Source organism: Siniperca chuatsi, linkage group LG5 (genome assembly GCF_020085105.1).
Source record: "Siniperca chuatsi isolate FFG_IHB_CAS linkage group LG5, ASM2008510v1, whole genome shotgun sequence".
Lineage (NCBI taxonomy): Eukaryota > Metazoa > Chordata > Actinopteri > Centrarchiformes > Sinipercidae > Siniperca > Siniperca chuatsi.
This window is the reverse complement of record NC_058046.1, coordinates 15,661,587-15,683,403: the sequence shown is the minus strand read 5'-3', so window position 1 is coordinate 15,683,403 and position 21,817 is coordinate 15,661,587. Positions and strand designations below refer to the sequence as shown.

The 21,817-nt window shown below is 40.6% G+C and overlaps 1 protein-coding gene across 7 annotated transcripts in view; it reads right to left on the bottom strand.

Moving 5' to 3' along the window:
- fam172a (family with sequence similarity 172 member A) overlaps window positions 1-21,817 on the bottom strand; it is a 160,503-nt gene that overhangs the window by 130,637 nt on the left and 8,049 nt on the right. For all 7 annotated transcript variants that reach the window (XM_044198201.1, XM_044198205.1, XM_044198198.1 and 4 more), the window contains exons 5-6: window positions 4,170-4,235; window positions 2,413-2,604 (exon numbers count right to left, since the gene is read on the bottom strand). In XM_044198201.1, the coding sequence (XP_044054136.1) occupies window positions 2,413-2,604; window positions 4,170-4,235 (258 nt within the window). The remainder of the gene's footprint in view (window positions 1-2,412; window positions 2,605-4,169; window positions 4,236-21,817) is intronic.

Here is a 21,817-nt window from a genome sequence, read left to right as displayed (position 1 = left end):
AAAAGTATACTCAAAATGTCAACTTTTGACCTAACACTGCACTTAACAAAATTTGTAAATCAAAAATATTGAGTAATTGTCATGGTGACAGAGTTGTCAAATATCTAATATAATATAATATCACTGTTTTATAGTGCTGATTAGTCATGTGGTGTACTATTTGAGCATCCTCAGTATCCACTGAAAATACCATACTGAATAACTATAATGGGTACTTCTGATGAGTATGCAGTGTGTCACTAGTCCCGATGATTTCACTGATTAGCTCATCCCTCTGTCCTCGAAGGGGAACTAATCATCTAAATCATTGACATGCAATACATCATGATTATTGTTTTAAACTTATTTCTTGATTTTAGATTGACTTCAGGCTGCCAACTTCACACCTGGCCAGGGACTACGGCTGAAAACTAGCCTTTTGGCTAATTCTAGCATATTTACAGTAATGTTTATTAATATGCACTGTCCCTGAGAAATAAACTGAATAAAAAATTGTGTTTTTTAAATCAGCTGATGACGTGTTGGTTTGAGAGGAAAACCAGCATATGCCAATGCCATATTGCACAGGCCAGGGCTTCTTGCTCTGGCATTGTAATAACGGCTAACTGGCTAGTTGTTGAAGTGGTCTCTTCAAAAACTTGCTTGATATGGGATTCTGCTCTTAATAATGCTGCTGATCGTGGATTTTGCGGTCTATATTTGCAGAGCTGTCATCCCCCTGAGCTGTCATGCATTTGTGCTATTGATCAAACATGTTTCATCGCTTGTTTGCTCCATACCTGTAAATTAAGGTATAAAATGTATATGTATTTACAAAAAAAAGCTGTGTTTCTTCAGATATATGTAACTCCTGTACATGCACTTAAATATACATCCACACAAATTTCATGGTATGACATAATAGATGCAGACAGCATGAATTGACTGTAAATGTGTGTGTGTGTGTGTCTTTCCAGTGCGCACACAGTACAAGGCCTGTGTGTGGTAAATGCCTGGATGATGATTTGTCAGGGTGTAAGAACACGATTTCCTGTTTACTATGATGAATGAGAAACAGTCGCACTACACACACCGTGTTCTCTATATCGAAGCTGTCACTTTGGCTTTCTGCAGCACAACCCTGCCTTCTCCAACTGTAATACCAGCCAGGGTAACTGTAACTCAAAGTAGTCGGGGTAGTCAAATCATCTGTTAGCACACACATGGGCACACACGCATGCAACTCAAACCTCTCCTGTTGCTGTACACAGCAGGATAGGGCTTTACACAGCAGTGAAAGTCTTTATGGCATTCAGATGGACGAAACAAGGGAACAAGGGGGAGAGGGAGAGCAAGATCTCCCCTAAGTCAATTTGAACAGCGGGCAGATGAAATTACACAGGTAGTCATGGCCAAGCTAACAAATGAACACAGAGATGGGGATGAAAATAATAGGACAGGCAGAGCCACCTTTTGCTTGCTGACATATACACTCGAGTGTAATCATATGGTAGGGAAAGAAAAACAAATCTATATTTTATATTACATTATCTCTTCCTCTCTCTCTCAGCTCAGTTACCCATGAATACACAGAACTACATAGGAATCATGCAGCATAAGAATGCATAAATGTTTTCTGGTATAATAATGATCATGTTGAGGTATGCTTCATTTCACTAACAAGACAATATAAGCCTCAATTCTGGGTTGAGGACTGTACAGTATCATTCAAGAGTATGAGTCTATGTTTGCACCTGTGAACGAATATCTGCTTGTTATTATTTGCCTCTGTGATTATATGATGTTGTGGAGTGTAGAAATTGTTCAGCATCATATAATTTCTCATATGACCCCAAGACAAACTTTCTTTTCTTGTGTAAATTGTACAATGAAGTTTAACTGAATTGGGTCGATGCAGTACATCCAGAGTCTGAGCTATGAAAGCACACAGCAACAACAAATTACCCACAATCACATTCAAACCTCCAGTCAAATACATGAAAACAAAATACCATGATACTCGGCTTCTGACTGTGCCACAACACATTTCAAATATTCAAGCCTGCCCTTCAAATAAACAGTGTGTGTTAGACTTGTCACACTAATATCCCATCAGGCTAACCACTGTGGTAGTGGTGGTACCAATGAATGCATGATGAGCACACTACCTGACTTTTTCACCCAGGCCCACAAAACTCTACATACCAAAGATGTGTCACAATGTATACTCTGTAGAGGGAAAAATATAGGAAAAAGAAAAATGGAGAAAATAAAACTAAAGTATTTAGAACTGTCTGCACAACAAATCCTCTTCTAACATTTTACAAGCTTTGTCCTCAGTACACTCAGCCCACCTGTCCCTCTTGACATCTTGGATCAAAGATCAGAAACATCCATCAGAATAGCTTGAACTTCTTTTGTTGTGCCCCCTACCTCCATGGCTCTGGTGATGAAGGGGATCTGTGTCCCTGAGTCCAGGTCCTGGTTGATGATGAGTCTACGGGCCCACTGACCGGCCCGCACTACGCCACTGCCCTGGATCAGCACCAGCAGCTTGGAAGGGTTTGACAAGGCATCTGGGCTCAGGTAGATAAAACTTGTGGGTTCATCTTCTGTGGCATCCACCTAAATGTTCAGGAAAACACAGGTTAGCATGTGTCACTGACATACTTTACTATTGAAGAAAACCCCACAAAATCTCTTATATAAAAGGAAAAATGTATCCTTTGCCAGTGAAACTTAAACATGTTTTGAATATGATTTCATAGACTTTTGGTACATCTAACTCGATCAAATTAAATCTTTGGTCTTTCCATGCAACAGCAGCAAATGCAAAAGATGATCAAATTGTGATTTATAATTAGAGCTTTGATTTCTGCTGCTTCAAAGAATCGCCTGATAATGATTATGAAGCAAAAACGTAACATGCATGAGTTTAAGGAGAAACAGCCTTCTCCTCTGTGGCCTTTGTAATTAAAAAAGCTCATAAGCATCAGAGGCACTAATCATCAATAATCATGATTAGAAAACAGGCTTGGTGTGATTAAAACTGAGGCAGAAAGTAATACGGACAGAAAGAGAGGCTAAGTGAGTTAGTGAATGTTTGTGTGTGTGTGCATGCACTCCATCCACATCCCATGCGTCTTTGCATCCCTCCTAAGTATGCCTGGAAGAATCTCTAAGGAGACAAACACTGTCCATAAAAGCCATGGGTGGCAGCTGCAAGAACTTAATCCAAGCAGACAAAGAGAGCCGAGTGGGGGAGAAAATCTTACCCTTTATTCTCTTGTGCTCCCTCATTCCCTCTCCCTATACTTGGCTGTGGTTAATCTTCTTAAAATCTGCGGTCACAAGTTCAATGCCACGCAGGTGGACAGACCCACCACTAACACACAAATACACACACACACACGCCATATACGTGCAGGCGGGTGGGCAGCAGAAAAGCAGAACAGAGCAATTTTCCAGAGGAATAATGAGATAAATAGGCCAGGCAGATAAACCAGTAAAAGTGTATGGGGGCTAATGAAAGGCGCTGAGTCCCTGGCTAGGTGATTTATAGACACTGTTAGCGCTGGAGCTAACTCTGCTATGTTTCTAAACACCAGAGCTGCCTAACATCCCTATAAACGCAGCCTGAAAAATGATCATAACTTTTATAAACAGAAAAAGAGTAGGGATGGAGGGGTAAAGGGGGGTAAAAAGAAACAAACATGCTTCCAACAACAAATAAAAGGGATCAAGTGTGTGCTCTGAGCCTGGATGAGCTGGGCAAAGAATAACTCCATGATGGCAGAGTAGAAAGTCCCCTTCAGCGCAAATGAATGCAAAACAGATTAAGCATCAGCATGCTGTGCCTCTGTGCCTTTGAAATGACACGTCACAATACAGTTAATTTGTTGAGGAGACACTTTTGCACAAAAGGATGTGGGCAGAGGAGGGGGTAAAAGAAAGAGAGGGAGTAAGAGAGAAACTGAGTGAGATAGAAAGAGAGACAAAGACTGATAGAGAAGGAGGAGAGCTGTCTCCTCACAATCCCCTTTTCTTTATTTTTTTAAACGGGACACTCAATATCATAATCACACTCTGAAGCGTGAGCATTTACGTCAGTTTTCATATTTAATACTCCCTTTAATCTTCAAGGGCATAAATCAAAGAGGAAAATGCCCCTTTTCACTCTGGGTACTTACTGGCAGGATTGCTTTAGTCATGTTGCACTTTTTCTCCAACAACTCATAAACATACTGAGTGATGATCTGGAGAGAGAAAAAGACACAGAACACACACAATGTCAAACATTACATTGATAATACAGTCTAATGCAATGAATATTTTTATACTGCTGTTGATACAAATCCATCCAACAAAAGCCAATTAACCTCTGTGTGTATGTGTGAACAAGTAAAAGCAACCACTGTCATGCTTGCAAGCAGAATAAAAAATACTATTCCAAACCCTTGTTTGCCCTCTGGTGTGTGTGTGTGTATGTGTGTGTACATGAGCTACTTGAAAGGGTCTGAATCGTACTGTGTGCGGTGTGTGTGTGAATCACAGTGCAGTTAGAGTGTTGAGGTTGTAAGTGCCAGGAGAGGAAATCTCCTGTACAAGCGAAGGGCTGATGTAAGTTATGTTTATCCCCGCAGCCACAGCACTAAAGAACCTTGTATACCGAATCATTCCAACCCCGAGCCAAGCCTTTCATGGTTCAGTGACATTAACAACTTTCTTTTCCATTTTCCTTATTTTTTTCCCCTTCTTTTCTTCTCCCCACATCCTGCTCAGCTGAGAACAGAGACAAGCGCGGTGTGGAACAGATTTCGATTTTTGATCAGTTATGAGAGAAAGACATAGGAGTGGTGATAACAGATGACAGGGCACATGGCCGCTGGCAGTGAGCTGTGTTGGAGCTATTGTTGCTGTGATGATGTTTCCCAAACACATGCAATGACAGACACCCTGTCCTGTACATGTCACGTCAATACAATGATGGGTGGATGGACCACAGGGATAGCTGAGCAACATGCTGTCCAGCTCTGCTGTGAAGTCTCACTTTGGTTAGCTTTTGAAGCATCAGCCTTACTAAATCAGGAAACCAAAGGCCAGCGGTGGTGCCACGGCTATAATGCGAGACCAACTGAATGACCCCAAACATGAAGCCCAAACGCAAACGAGAGACTGTCATGTCTCACAGCACAGAATGGCATGATGTTCAGATCTCATTAATGTGTGGAAAGGGGGAAAACTGTATTGGGATTTAATAACAACAGATTTACAAAGACATTTACACATTAAATGCACAAAAATAAGAAAAAATTGTAATGTGTCTAATTGAGATTTTTTAATATCAATATACACCATCAAAAAATTGTAAAACTGTACAAAAATATGCAGTTTTGAGTACAAACTACAGACATTCAAAAGCCACTGGTGTGTTTTTGGAGTAAACTTGCTTTGTGTAAGCTACAGTATGTAACAGGGATGTAGTACTACAGGACAAATTAAATGGAAAAACCTGAACAAGAGTGGAGAAACAAAATCAAATGCAGATGCTTCCGTGCACCATGGCTCACTGAATGGTTTGGTGAGTATGAAAATTACGTGAATGAAATGATACGGCCTTTACAGTCACCAGATCTCAACCCAGTTTCACACCTATGGAAGATTTTGGACCACCATGTGAGACAATGCTCTCTACCTGTATCTCCATAAAACCAAATATATAATATATGAAAGTTTATATATAATTTAAACTTCAAATCTATTTAGTGACGTCTGTGACTGTCTCTAATGCTATATTATGTCCTTTTGTTATGTCTGGCTATGTTTTTTTTTTCTATCTGTTGTACTCAGGTCTCTTGCAAAAGAGATCTTGATCTCAGTGATATTACCTGATTACATAAAGTTGGTATATATAAATGAGGGAATATCTTGTGGTGTTCATCCCTCCAATAGAGTTCCACAGACTTGGCAAGGAGCACTGAAGCTGTTCTGGAGGCTCGTGGTGGCCTGACTCCATGCTAAGACACTTCATGTTGGTTTATCCTTTCATTTGTCACCCATCTGTACATGACAATACTCAAACTAATGTGACAACATTTCTCAAGTTCCTTAGAGAAGCGAGAAAATCTCTGCCCTCACTGCCGACATGACTAGTACAAAAATGTAACAGATTAGTACCAAAAAGTGAAAAACTGATGGGATTCTTTTGGGCCGTGATCTGTTTAGCTTTTATAATTTTTGGCACACACAAAACAAAACATTTTCTTTAGACCATGCTCTGAAATGTCAACCACAGGACAATGAAATTATGCATATCCCTAAATTACATGTTCCAAACGCCAAACACTTAAATGCCTTGAATTGGCATTTTCATACAGAAAAGAAAGGATAACAAAAGGCCAAATGCAACTTAAGAGTACTCGGAAACTTGCTTTCACATGTGAATTCTCATGATAATTACAATATTGCCATGCTCTTTTATGCCTGAAAGAAACTCAATGCTAACTTGATTTACTGCTTAAAGAACAACATGCAAGAATAACATTAGGCACCAGACACATATTAGCCTTATGACAGCCAATCATAGGCCAGCGGACAGACCAAATGAGACAATCGATCCTACCATTTGACCCTGTGAAGGGGGAAAAAAGCTAGAGGAGCTAAAACAACCTCACCCCAACCCACCAAATCTCCAACAGCTAATTCACTAAAATGTCAGCCAGTCTGATGAAGACTAAAATGATTCCGGGCCTCAGTATGCTAGTGTTTAATGACATCAATAAGCCTCACAGGAAATTTCATTTGCACTACGTTATTTGTTCAGTGCCTCAGGTGGCTCAAGAACCATCTGATATAGAATAAGGAGAGAGACTGATGGGGAACAGGAGAAAAGAGAAAAAGTGGAAAGAATGCAAGCATTTCACTGTGTGAATGCATTTCCACTGATAAAAGGATACTGTCAATCATAAATAAGTATCTAATATCCAAGCTTGTATAAAGGCTGTGGTCATATGTATGTTTTAGTTCATAATGTAAACTACAGCCAGATGACCTTTTCAGTAAACAAGATCCACATCAAAAGTAAGAGTTGAAAAAGGGACAACCAGCATTCCACTGGACCAAAAACTGAATTTCTTTTTTAGAAAAAATGGGATAGACTCAGAGAAGAGTATACAACTCAGAAACTCACAAACATTTCCTGAAGCACACACACAGCCAACCTCCTTCTGTGTGGGCCTCTGAGGACTGCATCTCAGCAGCTGATCAGTACAATAAGAAAAGCCTCTTTGTCACCTAATTACCAATGTCTTATTAGTGCTTTAATGAAATGCCTGCAGGAAGCAACACTGAGTGCCTGCATTGTCTGCATCGGACGATAGAAGAAGTATGAAGAGTGGATTTGGCAAACAATATTAAGACACACAAAGAGAAGGAAAGGGAGGGGGGTGATAGACAGAAACAGAGGGAGAGAGAGAGAGAAGGAGAGAGATAAAGGCAACCTAAATCAATTCAAATCAATAGGTTTCATGACCATAAACATGCTTACAATGTCCTTCTTATTTGTAACAAATGTAATATCATTCAGGCTGAGAAGATATGGGTGCAACATCATTTGAAATGTCAATGTAAGCTGAGAATCTCACTGTCTATCATAAAAAGTGGGGGGCGAAGTCCCACACTGCACAATTTCACCTCCAAAGAGTGAGTATGACCATGAGTGACATGGTCATACAAAACATTTGTAACCACTGTAACCCTCACTGACTTTATCTCTCTGGACTATTGAGACAATGTCTGCCTTCACTAGGGTAAAAAGAGCAAAAAAGGGTAAAAGTGGAGTTTCAATTGTCTGCTAGCACAGCCGGATGATGATGTATCCTTAAACAACAAAAGCTTTCTACATGGCTATGAGAGCGATCGTGGGAGAGTCTGAAATAGACCTTCTGCGGCTGAGGTCACCTCTGTGTCTGTGGTTTGTTTGTGTAGAGGAAGCATTGTGGCGATGAAGCAAGAAGAGCGGGATCAGTGAGGAAGGAAGGGACTTAGAGGAGGGCTCAGTGGGAGGAAAGAAGGAAGACAAGAAGGGAGAGATGGAGAAGTAATCCCCAGGAGCCAGAGGTTCGTGCCAGCTCCCACTGCAGTGAACAGCTGAGAGGAGAAGGAGCGATGGCAGGAGGGATGGATGGGGAGAGAAAACAGTACAGTACGTGGCCTTGATAAGAGGCATTTAAGTTTGTTTAATAACTCCTTGCAAACCTCTGGTCATCCCCATAACAATCTCTTCATCACTCTCACTCACACACCAAGCCAAGGTCTTAATGAAGACCAGTGTGACCACAAGTTGATATGTTTTCAAACTTCTCACTACTGAGAGAGACCTCCCACATTATGTGTGCACATGTATCAGTTAATGTGTGTGTGCGTTTTTACACTGATTACATCAGTTATGCCTGGTTTGGCTGACCGCACCTAGGGTGATAAGGAGATGATCTTTCCCGGGCACACACAAAACAAACGTGAGGGGGAAGAGAACCAGGACAGTAAGAGGAGGATAGATAGGGAGGTGGTAAAGACTAGGAGATGAGGAATAGGAATAGAGAATAAGGCAAGTATGAAAAGAAAAGAAGGATAGGGATCAGAGGATGATAAGAAGGAGGTAATAATGCCGGCCATAGTGAATATACAATCAATTTATAAATTAATGAATAAACATCAAAACAAGAAAAAGTCTCTGTATGTTAAAATTTAAGTAATCAAAAGTCAAAGTTACAAAGCTGTTTTTAAAGGCAGAATAAGTAGGATTTGTCGGTTGCTCACACTTGGCCCCTCCTCCCCATCTCAGAGCGAGAGAGAGAGCTAGAGAATGAATGAAGAGAGGGAGCGGTGTTAGCGAGAACAAAGCAGTGAATCAGAGAAATAAAATGTTATTTTCTGATTGTATTTGTGCTTTAGAACATACCCGCCATGAAACAATCACCCACAACTCCGCACTTTGTTTTAGCGCTGTGTTAGCGCTGGAGATAGATCTATGAAACAGACAGAGAGCAGAGGACAGACGGAAACAACGATGTAACCTGCTTGCTACGAGTCCCGACCTCACAGCCTGCATGCTGTTATTGGCTGGGGGCTACACACCGCCGCCCAAAGGTTGACGCCCAGAAACATCCCGAACACAGCAAACTAATAAGAAACTAGGAAAATACAGGCAGAGGACAGGGTCTCTCCAGATACAGACACCACCACACACTTCTAGCGAGTGATGATTCAGAGGGATTATTTTTGAGTCTGTATATTGTTTTTTAGGAAAATCCTACTTATTCTGCCTTTCAGGCCTTGTGGGGTTGCAGTTTAAATAATGTAATTAGATACATTTCTAACATTTATTGGGGCCCATGAAGCCACACTGGTTTATCTGAATAAAACTATCTCAGCGTCAGCCATGTGCACAAATATGCTCAAGACAGCAGCACATACTGTATACACACATACACAAGAAACTCATGTACATGCACACACGCCTCTTGTCTCTCTAGTCCAGAGCCCTCTCCAAAAGCTACTTAGGCATAGAAACCAGAGAGCAAGAAGAGGCATCAAAGCTGTTTATATAATGAAACTGAAAGAGCTGTCCCATGCCGTATCACTGACTGCACCCAGGAAAGCATCCCTTCTTCTCCAGAGAATAGAGGAAAGGGAGAAAAAGAAAAAAGAAGAAAATCCCCCCGAACAATGCAGCACAACAACAGCAGCAACACCAGTAAAGCATACTCAGAAAGAGAGAGACTGCGAAGAGAGCATGAGGCAATAGAAAGGTTGTTTATTTTAAGTCAGCCTCGTGTACCAACAAAAAGTGGTATTAAAATAGAGCCTATTGCTGTGAATTTCTGATCTGTCAGTCCGTGTGGGAAACAGAGAGAGAGAGAGAGAGAGAGAGAGAGAGAGAGAGAGAGAGAGAGACTGGTGTAGTTCCCATGAGGTCTCTGTCATTTTTCTGTCAGAGGAGAGAGGGCTCTCCTGGGGAAAAGAACATTCTCAGACACCGACTGACAGACAGACTGTTTACACTTAGTGTAGATATCCCTCTCTCTCACTCCCTCTTTGCCCTCCCTGCACTACTCATCCTAATGGCATCGTAATGACCTCCTCAGGTGTTAACTGAGAAGCCGGCAGAAGTCTAATTCAAAGTACAGTACTGTATGCCACCGTGGGTGCCGGCGGTAGCGACAGATGCCAGCGCTGTAACTACCAGCCCTCCTGCCTTTACTCTAACACCCCCCTCAAACCCCCACCCCCTGTCCAATTCCCTTCTCTTTCATCAACTCTAATCCACCTCACCCACTCCCTGCAACCATTTTTGTCTGACTGTGTCTGCTTCCTCCTCCGTGCTCTCAGCAGAAGCTGCAGCAGCAGTGTTTAAGTGTTTTGGGAATGGAGACGTGATGGCAGTCAGTGAATCCAGGCAGACAGCTGTCATTTATAGTCCCTCTTTAGAGATCCCATTAGCTTCCCAACAAAATGGTCCATGACTGGTATGGGGCCTCCTGATGCTTTAAGTACAGTATGGAGGCCTGTCTCGGATTATAAGACTTTTTAATTCATAAAGACCTCCACAACTTAAAAATGTAATTAACCTCTTATTGGTTAATGTTGATTATCTAAAGGGCTAAACGGTCTATTACATTTCTGCTTGCTGTTGAAAAACACATAAACACAACATCTAATGGAATAAATGTGTGAAAATACATTGTTTAACAGTCTTGCAAAGTGATTCAATTGTAAAATGTCTTGATGATCTACCATGATTTTCCAAAATAAGTCACTATATCTACATGTCATAACCTCCACTATGGTTTTGTTTTTTGTTTGTTTGTTTTTAAAAAACTATCAACCTTGATTTTTTCTTCAGGCCCTGATATACTCTGAAACTGACATGGATGCAGACAGCAGGGTGGACAAAGGATGTGGTTCTGTTTATGCTACACTGGGTGTCTACTTCGGTAGACGTGTTTGCATATGTGAAGTTGGTAGGCAAGGTGCGTGTGTAGACTTTTGGGCTGCACCTGCATGTACACAAAGACTACCATGTGGACACTGGCAGATGATGAAATTTGAATTGCAGCAATGTGAACACAGAAAGTATGATTTCAGCTTAATGGATAGTACTGTAAGCTAACTCTTCAAAACAATCTCAATTTATCCAAGTACACAACCATCAACCAGCTGGTCACTTACTCTCCACAATCTGTATTAAATCCCCACCCATTTTACTGCACATATTGTTTGTACTGAGACTAACATCCAAATGTATGCAGATGATATTGTTATTTATGCACATGGCCGTATACCACAAGTTGCTACCATAAACTTATAGTAGCATAATATAATATAATAAGCTCATCATAATTTATCCATAGCAAAGACAATTATTTTGCCATTCTCCTCAGTGTTTTGCTCAAGGGCACTTCAGCAGGGCCTTAAACCATGGCCAGCTGGTCACCGCTATGACACCTAGCATACTTAATGTGGAAACAGAGGGAGATAGGAAGAGAAAAAAAAGATAACAGAGACAGCAGAGAGTATAAGAAACTGACAAAGAGAGAGAGAGATGAAGATACAGAGAGAAAAGGAGAGAGAGACGGCTTTCTAATTCAGCCATCTGGCTAGCTTTACTTCATTACAATATTCTGACTGTGTGTGTGTGTGTGTGTGTGTGTGTGTGTGTTGTGCGTGCCTTCCATACCACAGATGCAGGCAGAGCAGAGAAGAATCCTCATTTATTAACAGCTTAATAGAGCTCCATCTGGGCCAGACCCTATGCTTGTCTTCTATCAGAGAGATTCATCACCGAATCATAGGAATTAGACTACAACTGACACCTACACAGGCTGAGGTGACCCTGCTGCACTGAGCAACACTGCTTAGATAGCGTGCACTGTATTACAGCTGTAATAAAGCCATTACGATAACAGTCAGAGCCAAGGATGAAAATGTCACGACACCGGTAGTCTGTCTCGGTTTGTGTAATGTTTTAGCTTGAATATGACAAAAGAAAGAAAATAACACAATAAAGAATACATTAGACCAATACAACAATTTACAAACTGGGGTTAATGGGAATAACAGAGAATAAGATCCACCAAGTCAGTGCTTAAACTCTTTATAGAGTGCATTCAGAACATAAAGCGATACTTCAGTTGCAGACTTCTTATTTGTCCTACTTAACCAGACAACCGGACAACCATAGATGCCCTTTCTTATGCTATTGCCATACCTTCAGACTACACAGAGAGACATAAAAAAGCATCAGTAAGTGGACTGACTGGATAAAAAGGAAAATAAGCTATATCCCCCAAATAACCTAGCTTTCCCTTGAAAGAATTTAGTTCAGATAGTTAATAATCAGGTGCTTCCTGAGGACATTCAAAGGTTCTCCACTCCTGAGCTTGGTTCTGAGGAACATCATTCTACTACTGTATGTTTACACTGAGTCAGTACACTGTACTCAAAATGCACTTCAAACAGTTGAATTTGTGTAATTTACCTTTTGCTTTATTGACCTTCTTTTCTATCCCCTTTTCCTTGACCTGCCTTGTGCAGTTCTTCTACAATAAGGGATTTCCTACATTTCCAAGAATGATTTTGTACAACTCCAAGAGAAGCCCGCTCACTCCATTTGGCCAATGGTTTTGTGTATTTTTTTTTGTGCTATATGAGTTACCATTTTTAAGTATGCACACCATCACAGTCACTCTGTCAGTCGAACTTTTAACAGATAACCCAACCTTCACTCTGTATTTTCTCTCTAATGGTTTCTGTGGCTTGCACATTTTTTAAGCTATTTTTTGTGCACCTTATGTCATTCTATCTCAGTTTCTATTAATTTGTTTGTTTAATGATTCTTAATGCATTACTAATATATACAAGCCTACATATTAGGCTGTGGTCTAACTTTATAGGCAATAGTTTTTCTCTGGTGTTGAACTGCAGCCCAGATGCCCAGGCACAAATTTGCCCTCCACTTAAATGTACGGAAATATGGCCCATGGTGTCCCAATAAAGAGGACTGGTGCAGCTTCTTGAACATAGCATCTGTAAATCTCTCCATATCATACCATAAATATATAGGGAAAATGTTGAATCATATTTATAGATGAAAAATGAAGAGTGAAAAATCATTCCCTGCTCCTGTGCTCAACCCAAATTTTGTTCCCATCTCTTTCTTTTGCTTGGAGGCCATCACACCAACATCCTCGTTCTCCCTCTTTCTATCCGTCCCTCCATTCAGACGAGGCTGAAGTGCAAATTGGACATCTGGTGCTGTGATGTGTCTGACAATACAGCTGCCAACCCCCAGCCCCCCCACAAACGTACACAGACTCATACACATACACACACACACACACACACACACACACACACAGTCCTCCACACAAAATACAGGACTGTGAGGATATAAAGACGCTGAAAGGAAGGAGGAAGGGAGGGAGAGATGGACAGAGTCAAGGAAAGGCAAGGCAAATGTATTTGTATAGCACCTTTCAATAACAAGGCACTTCAAAACGCTTTACATAGGACATAAAGGCATTAAGACAAGATATAAAAGAAACACATGGCAATGTAAAAAGACAATATAAAAAGAAACAGAAATGTGATTTAAAAGGATTAAAACAAAGTAAAACAGAAGATTAAAATAAGCTAAAATAGAATAAGACAGAATAAAAGTACAGTGCAGCTACAGTGCAGTGCAAGATATGAATAAACAGTCCCAAATCTAACTTACTTTCAGAAATGTGGTGCATAAAAACTGAATGCTGCTTCTCTGTGTTTCATTTTGACTCTGGGGACAGTAAGAAGACCTGTCCCAGATGATCTGAGAGGTATTGACGGTTCATAACGGAAAAGCAGATCAGAAATGTATTTTGGCCCTATACCATTCAGTGCTTTATAAACAAACAGTATAATTTTATAGTTAATTCTTTGAGACACAGTAAGCCAGTGCAAAGATGTGGTCTTTGACATTATCAATTGAAGCTGAGCACAGGCTTGTTCTTCTTTGGGTCCAAAGACAATTGGACCTATCTTTGTTTAAAAGAAGAATATTTTGGCACATCCAATGCTTGATTTGTTCGATGCACTTATTCAGTGCTTGTACAGTATGGGACCACATTCACCTGGTGGTATCATTAAAAAAATTTGTATGTCGTCTGCATAATTGTGGTAAGCTATTTTGTTGTTTTGCATAATCTGCGCTAGTGGAAGCATTCTCTACCAATTTAAAGTATTTTGTGAAGACAGACTGTGGCTGACGAGTAATTGATATCAAATTTGATCAAATCTACAGATTTAATTGAGTACATTTTGTTCACTCTACTACTTATCAAAACAGGAATAGGAACATGAAGTCCACAAGAAGAGGCTGCTTTCAGGTGGCGGCGGGGCTACTGTATGAGGCAGTAGGTTCATGCCCAATAGGAGAAAGAAGAAGCATATTGGAGGTAGTAGAGGTGGGGCAGGGACCCTGTCTGTCCTAGGCATGGATGTTGTCTTGAATGGCGGTGAATCGAGATGCGTCAGTGCAGCTTAGTGGCATTGATTAATATCACATCCAGTTCCTTAATCTCTGATCTTAGTTTGTTAGAGATATCCTTAAGAGAGGAGGTGGGGGGAGACTAATGAGGCAAACTTTTGGTATCCTTGCTGGCCTTATTAGTCTCTTCAGCCTGGGCAATAGAGAGAGCTGTTCTCTCATTTGGTCATCTTCACTATCAGCAAGGTTGGTGTTACAGAGTGTGCTTGGTTAGGGTGGAGGCAGACAACTGGGCAGTGACCAGGGGGCTAATTTAATGCCAGCGTTAACCAGCGCTAAAGGGGTGACGCAGAGGAGAGGGGAGAGTGAAGGGAGGAAGAATTGGGAGACTGATCCATGAGAGGGTTATCAACATGCTTACATTGAGGCTGTGATGTTTTGTCTGAGGCTGTTGTGTGTCAGGGTGCATCATCTTAGGCCTGGCCAATGGGCGTCGCAGGCTGAACCAAAAATGGTCCATCAGTACTTTATCTGCTTGGATGGAGGCCATCTTCCTTGAAAAGATGCCTACGTCCCCAGGACAGATTGAAGTTATCAATATAGTTGATCCCTTTCCTGCTGAACCTGTTGATCCCTCTTTTATTTCCCTTTTATCCGGACACTTAAACAGTTCAATGAAATGCTGATTGCTCTATGCAAATATCATTGGCCTCCACATGTAAAATAATAAGATTAATTTTAGGGTGTATCAGTTGAGGAATTTTCTCTTTTATGTCACAGACCATTGCACCTAAAATGCAGTGTTTCAACTGTCTTACCGTTTATGTTTATGTTGTTAGAGGTTGATTCGTCTTTTTTCCCCTTTGCTCCACATGAGACTCTGGCACTCTGTATAATACTCCCTTGTCCAAACTTATCAGCATCTATCTCCACTTCTGTCTCAAGGAGAGTTTTTAATGATTTGAACCTGTTTTCCAGTTGTAATTTTGGGGGTGATTGCGGTCTGTGTTTATGCCCACCTCTGGCTGTCTGCTAGATGTCCAGGGTCAAAGTTGGCTGAGCTGAATCCATAAATTACTGCACTTATCTTTTGCACCCAGATTATCCCAGCAGGTAGAAATCACATTCATAGCACACAAATTGCTTATGGTGGTATTTAGACATAGCTGTCCATTTAAATTTTGGCGAGTTGAGTTCTGATCGGCTAACTCACCGGCAAAAGACATTGGCAGAGTGTCATGGAGTTCAGAAGACTTCTCCAGCACGAATATACAGTGGTGTGAAAAAGTGTTTGCCCCCTTCCTGATTTCTTATTTTTTGCATGTTTATCACACCTAAATGTTTCAGATCATCAAACAAATTTAAATATTAGTCAAAGATAACACAAGTAAACACAAAATGCAGTTTTTAAATGAAGGTTGTTATTAAGGGAAAACAAAATCCAAACCTACATGGCCCTGTGTGAAAAAGTGATTGCCCCACCGTTAAAACATAACTTAACTGTGGTTTATCACACCTGAGTTCAATTTCTCTAGCCACACCTGTACCACACCTGTTCTCAATCAAGAAATCACTTAAATAGGACCTGCCTGAAAAAGTGAAGTAGACTAAAAGATCTTCAAAAGCTAGACATCTTGCCGAGATCCAAAGAAATTCAGGAACAAATGAGAAAGAAAGTAACAGATCTATCAGTCTGGAAAATGTTATAAAGCCATTTCTAAAGCTTTGGAACTCCAGCAAACCACAGTGAGAGCCATTATCCACAAATGGCGAAAACATGGAACAGTGGTGAACCTTCCCAGGAGTGGCCGGCCTAGGAAAATTACCCCAAGAGCGCAGCGATGACTCATCCAAGAGGTCACAAAAGACCCCACAAAAGAACTGCAGGTCTCACTTGCCTCAGTTAAGGTCAGTGTTCATGACTCCACCATAAGAAAGAGACTTGGCAAAAATGACGAAAAACCAAGACAAAAACCACTGCTGAACAAAAAGAACATTAAGGCTCGTCTCATTTTTGCCAGAAAACATCTTGATGATCCCCAAAACTTTTGGAAAAATACTCTGTGGACTGACGAAACAAAAGTTGAACTTTTTGGAAGGTGTGTGTCCCATTACATCTGGCGTAAAAGTAACACGGCATTTCAGAAAATGAACATCATACCAACAGTAAAATATGGTGGTGGTAGTGTGATGGTCTGGGGCTGTTTTGCTGCTTCAATGAAGACTTTGGAGTGGCCTAGTCAAAGTCCTGACCTGAATCCTATTGAGATGCTGTGGCATGACCATAAAAAGGCATGCTCGAAAACCCTCCAATGTGGCTGAATTGCAACAATTCTGCAAAGATGAGTGGGCCAAAATTCCTCCACAGCACTGTAAAAGACTCATTGCTGGTTATCGTAAATGCTTGATTGCAGTTGTTGCTGCTAAGGGTGGCCCAACCAGTTCTTAGGTTTAGGGGGCAATCACTTTTTCACACAGGGCCACGTAGGTTTGGATTTTGTTTTCCCTTAATAATAACAACCTTCATTTAAAAACTGCATTTTGTGTTTACTTGTGTTATCTTTGACTAATATTTAATTTGTTTGATGATCTGAAGCATTTACGTGTGACAAACATGCAAAAAAATAAGAAATCAAGAAGGGGGCAAACACGTTTTCACACCACTGTACTTGTCTTGAGTATGACAATCTTCCGTAACAATTTATGACTTCATTGCACTTCATTGATTCTGATGAGCAGTTTGCAGTCCACTAAGTTACTGTTTGTAGCAGAAGGCAGTTCAAAGTAGGCCTGTCACAATTATTATTAAGCGGACTGCAATCATTTTGCATAATCGTTAGATTCCAATCAAGGGAAGTTTTGCAGTTGAATATTATTATTATTTATATGTTGATATTTAGTTAGATTTGCTTCTATTCTTAATATATTATGTTTAATCGAGGTCTCTGAATAATTACAATGACATATTTGTTTGTTACCTCTAATGCAAAATAAAGAAATACATACACATGTCCCTTCAGGACCAACTGCCGACACTTAACGACACTTTAGGGCAGTGAGTAGCTGCGGGTGGAGAGTGGAGCCGCACAGCTTTCTGACCATGTTGTGGACTTTTGGAATATACAGAGATAAACGGCGGCCTTTTCTTTCTACCAAGTTTATTTTTGTATGCGGGAAAGTGGATTAATAAACCCTTTTGCTTTAATCTACAAGAGGAGTCAGTGTGAGCTGTGTGGATAAAGTAAAAGAAACACATGTCGACCTGAGGTTTACATTCAGTACTTAGTTGTGGATCCTACAGGTGCGTTTCCATCAGCTGGGTTGAGGCAAATAAACTGTCAACCTGAGCCCAAGATTCCAATGTTAGGAAAAAAACATGGAAACAAAGAGCTTGGCTGTCTAGACCTTACTGCTATTGGGCAGGTTCTTTTGTTTCAGCTTATATGAGACCATATTTCTTGTTTTTCGAAGCAAAATGATGACAGAGAGGTGCCAATAATGGGTCTCTTGATTTATAGTCTCTCCTATGAGTTCAGCAGTACGTTTGACAGCTCTGGGAAACGTTATGCTGGAGATCATTTACAGATAGTCCTTTGTTGCTCAATTTCAGTATGTTTAAACCAGAAGCGATTCTAGGATCAGAACTTTAGGGGGGCCCAGGGGCTCACCTGGTTCTTCCTGCTCTCTCTCTCTCTCTGTCATCTTTCTCTCCATCCTCCTCTCACTCTTTGTAATGACAATCACACACAAACATATTGTTTGGTGACTAGAAAATAACGTGAAGTCCACTGCAATGAATGTGGGCAAAACAGTAGCTGACTTAGCATTATAACTACTGTATGTGGTCTTGACTACCTGTCCACTTTCTCACCTGGTTCTTGCTCTCTCACTCTCTTTCTGTGCGGACTCTATCCTGTCCTCTCTCCTTCTCTCCCTTTCTATCCTCCTCTCTCCCTCTTTGTGCTGTCAACCAAAAGGCAAACATAACAACCAGAGTATTTATAATATAATAAGAAGCGGGAAGATGGGGGAGAATCCATATCAATTTCTAAGATTATTTTAATTGAATATTGGGGTGCTATGGGCAATGCAGTCAGGTAACATAATTTTGACCTTACTCTCTCACCTGAACCTGGCTGTTTGCTGAGAAAAAAAAATCGTATATCCATCTATGGGAAAACAGATATGTCTTTAGGGCCCTATGAAATTGGAAAAGGGCTTTAGCATAGCCAACATCTTTACTCCCTCGGTAAATTCATGCTGCACAGAAAAAACTGAGAAAGATGTGTAAGGTTCCAATGCTTCAATTCACTGTCCATAAATGTGCTGTAAATATACCACAAGGCCAAATTATATCAGAATAAGAAACACTGTGACTACTTAACTGTAACTAAAATAATAAAGTGCATCAGTTAGCTAGTTAGCTGGCAAGTGTGCAATGTAAGCAGACTAGCACAGAGAGCTAACATTACTCGATAATCTCAACAATCTCAACAACATCAGCTAACATTCTTTGACACTATTCACACCATGGAACTATAACCAGAGACTTTCTAAGTCTTAAACTTTGCTATAACTCTTCGACCCACACAAACAACATTAACTTTAACAGTACCCAAGGAAGTGTAGGAAGTGTAGAACGGTGCTGATTTTCAATTTACAAGCATTTAAGCCCTCAGGCAAGTTCTCAAAATCTAACAGTACTTAATGTTAATTTGTAAATCAGGAGGTCCCGGAACACAGAGAGGGTGCTGTTCCAGCGGGTCAGGGGGAGAGAAAAAGTCACGGATAGCATCGAAAATCCACAGTGCCTAGAGCACATTGGATAATGCCTACGTGCTAACTGTTAAAACTAAACAAGATACAAGATACAAAATAGATTTATTAATCATTTGACAACACAGCATTGTATAATGAGATTTTGTTTTGTAGTTCCCTTTATGCTACTCAGAAAAATATTATATACAGTAGATCAGTGAATAAAAAATCATAGAACTGAAAACTATTTTACATGGTGGAGTGCTGAGGATGAATTTAGGAGTCTCACAGCCTGAGGGAAGAAGCTGCTTTGTAGTCTGGTGGTACGACAGCGTATACTTCTGTATCGCTGGCCAGATAGCAGCAGGGTGAACAGGCTGTGGCTGGGGTGGGTACTGTCTTTTAGCATCCTTTGGGCTCTGCGCAGGTACCTCACGTCACCAATATCACTGATGCTCAGTTGGTTGGTACCAATGATCTTCTGAGCAGTTTTAATCACCTGCTGCAGAGTCCTCCGGTCCTGGGCCGTGCGCAACCCATGCCAGTTTGTGATGTTCCTAGTCAGGATGCTTTCTATTGCTACTCTATAAAAGTTAACAAGGGACTTGGCAAGGGAATTTTGCCTTCTTAAGAAATACAGCTGTACAATACAAAACTAAACTGTCATGACAAACAAAGCATTATGTATTTACATTTATTAATCAGAGCATTCACAAAATCAAAATTCCATCCCCTGTCCCTTCACTTCCCTCTCGTTTCCCTTCTGGCTATGGAGTGCTGCAATGGGGCAAAGCAACCACAAAAAGCAAGCAGTCTAAACCAAATTAAGTGACGTGTTCTGTCTGTCTGTCTATCGATCTCCTCTGCTCCGTTACTATGGACAGCGCCGTGCCTACACATGCACCCCCTAATTTAGCCATACTTTCACCATTTCACAGCACAAACGCCCACTTGCTCAGTTGTGGGGCTTACAGTAATCATATGCCAAAATATTTAGACACCAAAAAGCATTAAACCACCTGCAAGCATACAGTGCATTTACCGGGATATATGTGGGGTTTGCAGATTTTGATAGTGACAAAGGAGGTGCCGGATCGCATCAAATAGGTGTTGGTGATACACCAAAATCTGTGACCCATCAGATTCTGTGACCCAAATGGGAAATTAACGTAAGCCCTCAGGGCTTTTAGGGGTGCTGAGTTGAAATTTAGGTGTGCTTGAGCAACTCTAAAATGAGCCTAAAAATGCCCATGGATTAAACCTTAGAGTTGTTGTGCAATGTAATTGGACCAAACAGCTGATCTGTCATGTAATATTCATCAACATACATCATTATTTATTCGACAAACGCACTTCCATAACCCATTTGTTGCACAAACTGTTTATTGACAAAAGGGAAAAAAAGCCCCAAGCAAGTGTAAAATCTTTTTAGTGATAGTGTGGAAGTTTTGTCGAATTGTTTCATCCAGCTTTTCTAATTAGAAAATCTGTATAAAAATGCTTGGATGGACACATGGCTTTGTGTTTCCATGTTGCATATTAACTTTGGAAATAAAATCAAGTGCACTTTTACATGAACTGTCTTGAACCACTTTTGTGGTCTACACAATAGTTTTAGAACAAGTTTAGAACATTTATTTATTTAAAATAAATGTATGTGCAGCAGAGCGAGAAGTGAAAAAATCATTTTAGAATGTGCACGTGTGCAAACTATATGAAGATTAATTGACACTCCTTTGCCAATAGCCACATGGTTTCACTGAGTAGCCATTGAAATTGACAATATGGATTTAGACCTAGTTGCAAAGCCAAACAACAGCACCGCTGTGTCACATAAAAGTAACAGAAAAAGACAATTCAATCGTTAATCACCATTATTATTATTTGTATGACAATTAATCATCAACTAAAATGTCATGATTGTGACAGCCCTAGTTCAAAGGAGATCATCGCAACCCAGTGTTGTCATAAATTATCCTCCTAATGATTTAGTTGTAATAGCAAAAACCCCTTTAAGGTTTTGTAGTTTGAGACAAGTAGTAAAAAGTACAAAAAAGTTGCAAAAATAACAGCTAAGCAGAGAGCAAGTGAGAAGAACATCTGCACTATAGCAAAACAGGAAGCAGCCGTCAGTCGTCCAGAAGTATGGAGAAAGGGAGAGAGAGGAAGGAATGCGAGTGAACATTTGGGGGCAATGATGATGCCATTCTATTCATACTTCCAGGGGCAAACACATGCACCCACGTCCTTGTGCCATCTCACATAGCTCTCAGGCTGAATTATGGCTAGTTCTCAGAATGTCTCAGGTGGCAGGTTGATAGAGGGTATTGGGTTGTGTTGTGGAGTGATGTTGGCCCATAACAGGCCTGTCTAGATGTCTATTCTACATTTACCCTTGTGACATCTGACAAAGTCGTTCATCCTGCCTGATGCAGAAATGAAGGAGAGTGATGAGCGAAAAGACTAGACAGACAAACAATGGCATAGAAGGAGGAATTCAAGCAAAAATACATCTGCATGTGTCGGCCAGATGGATGCAGAAATTAGTATGTAGAT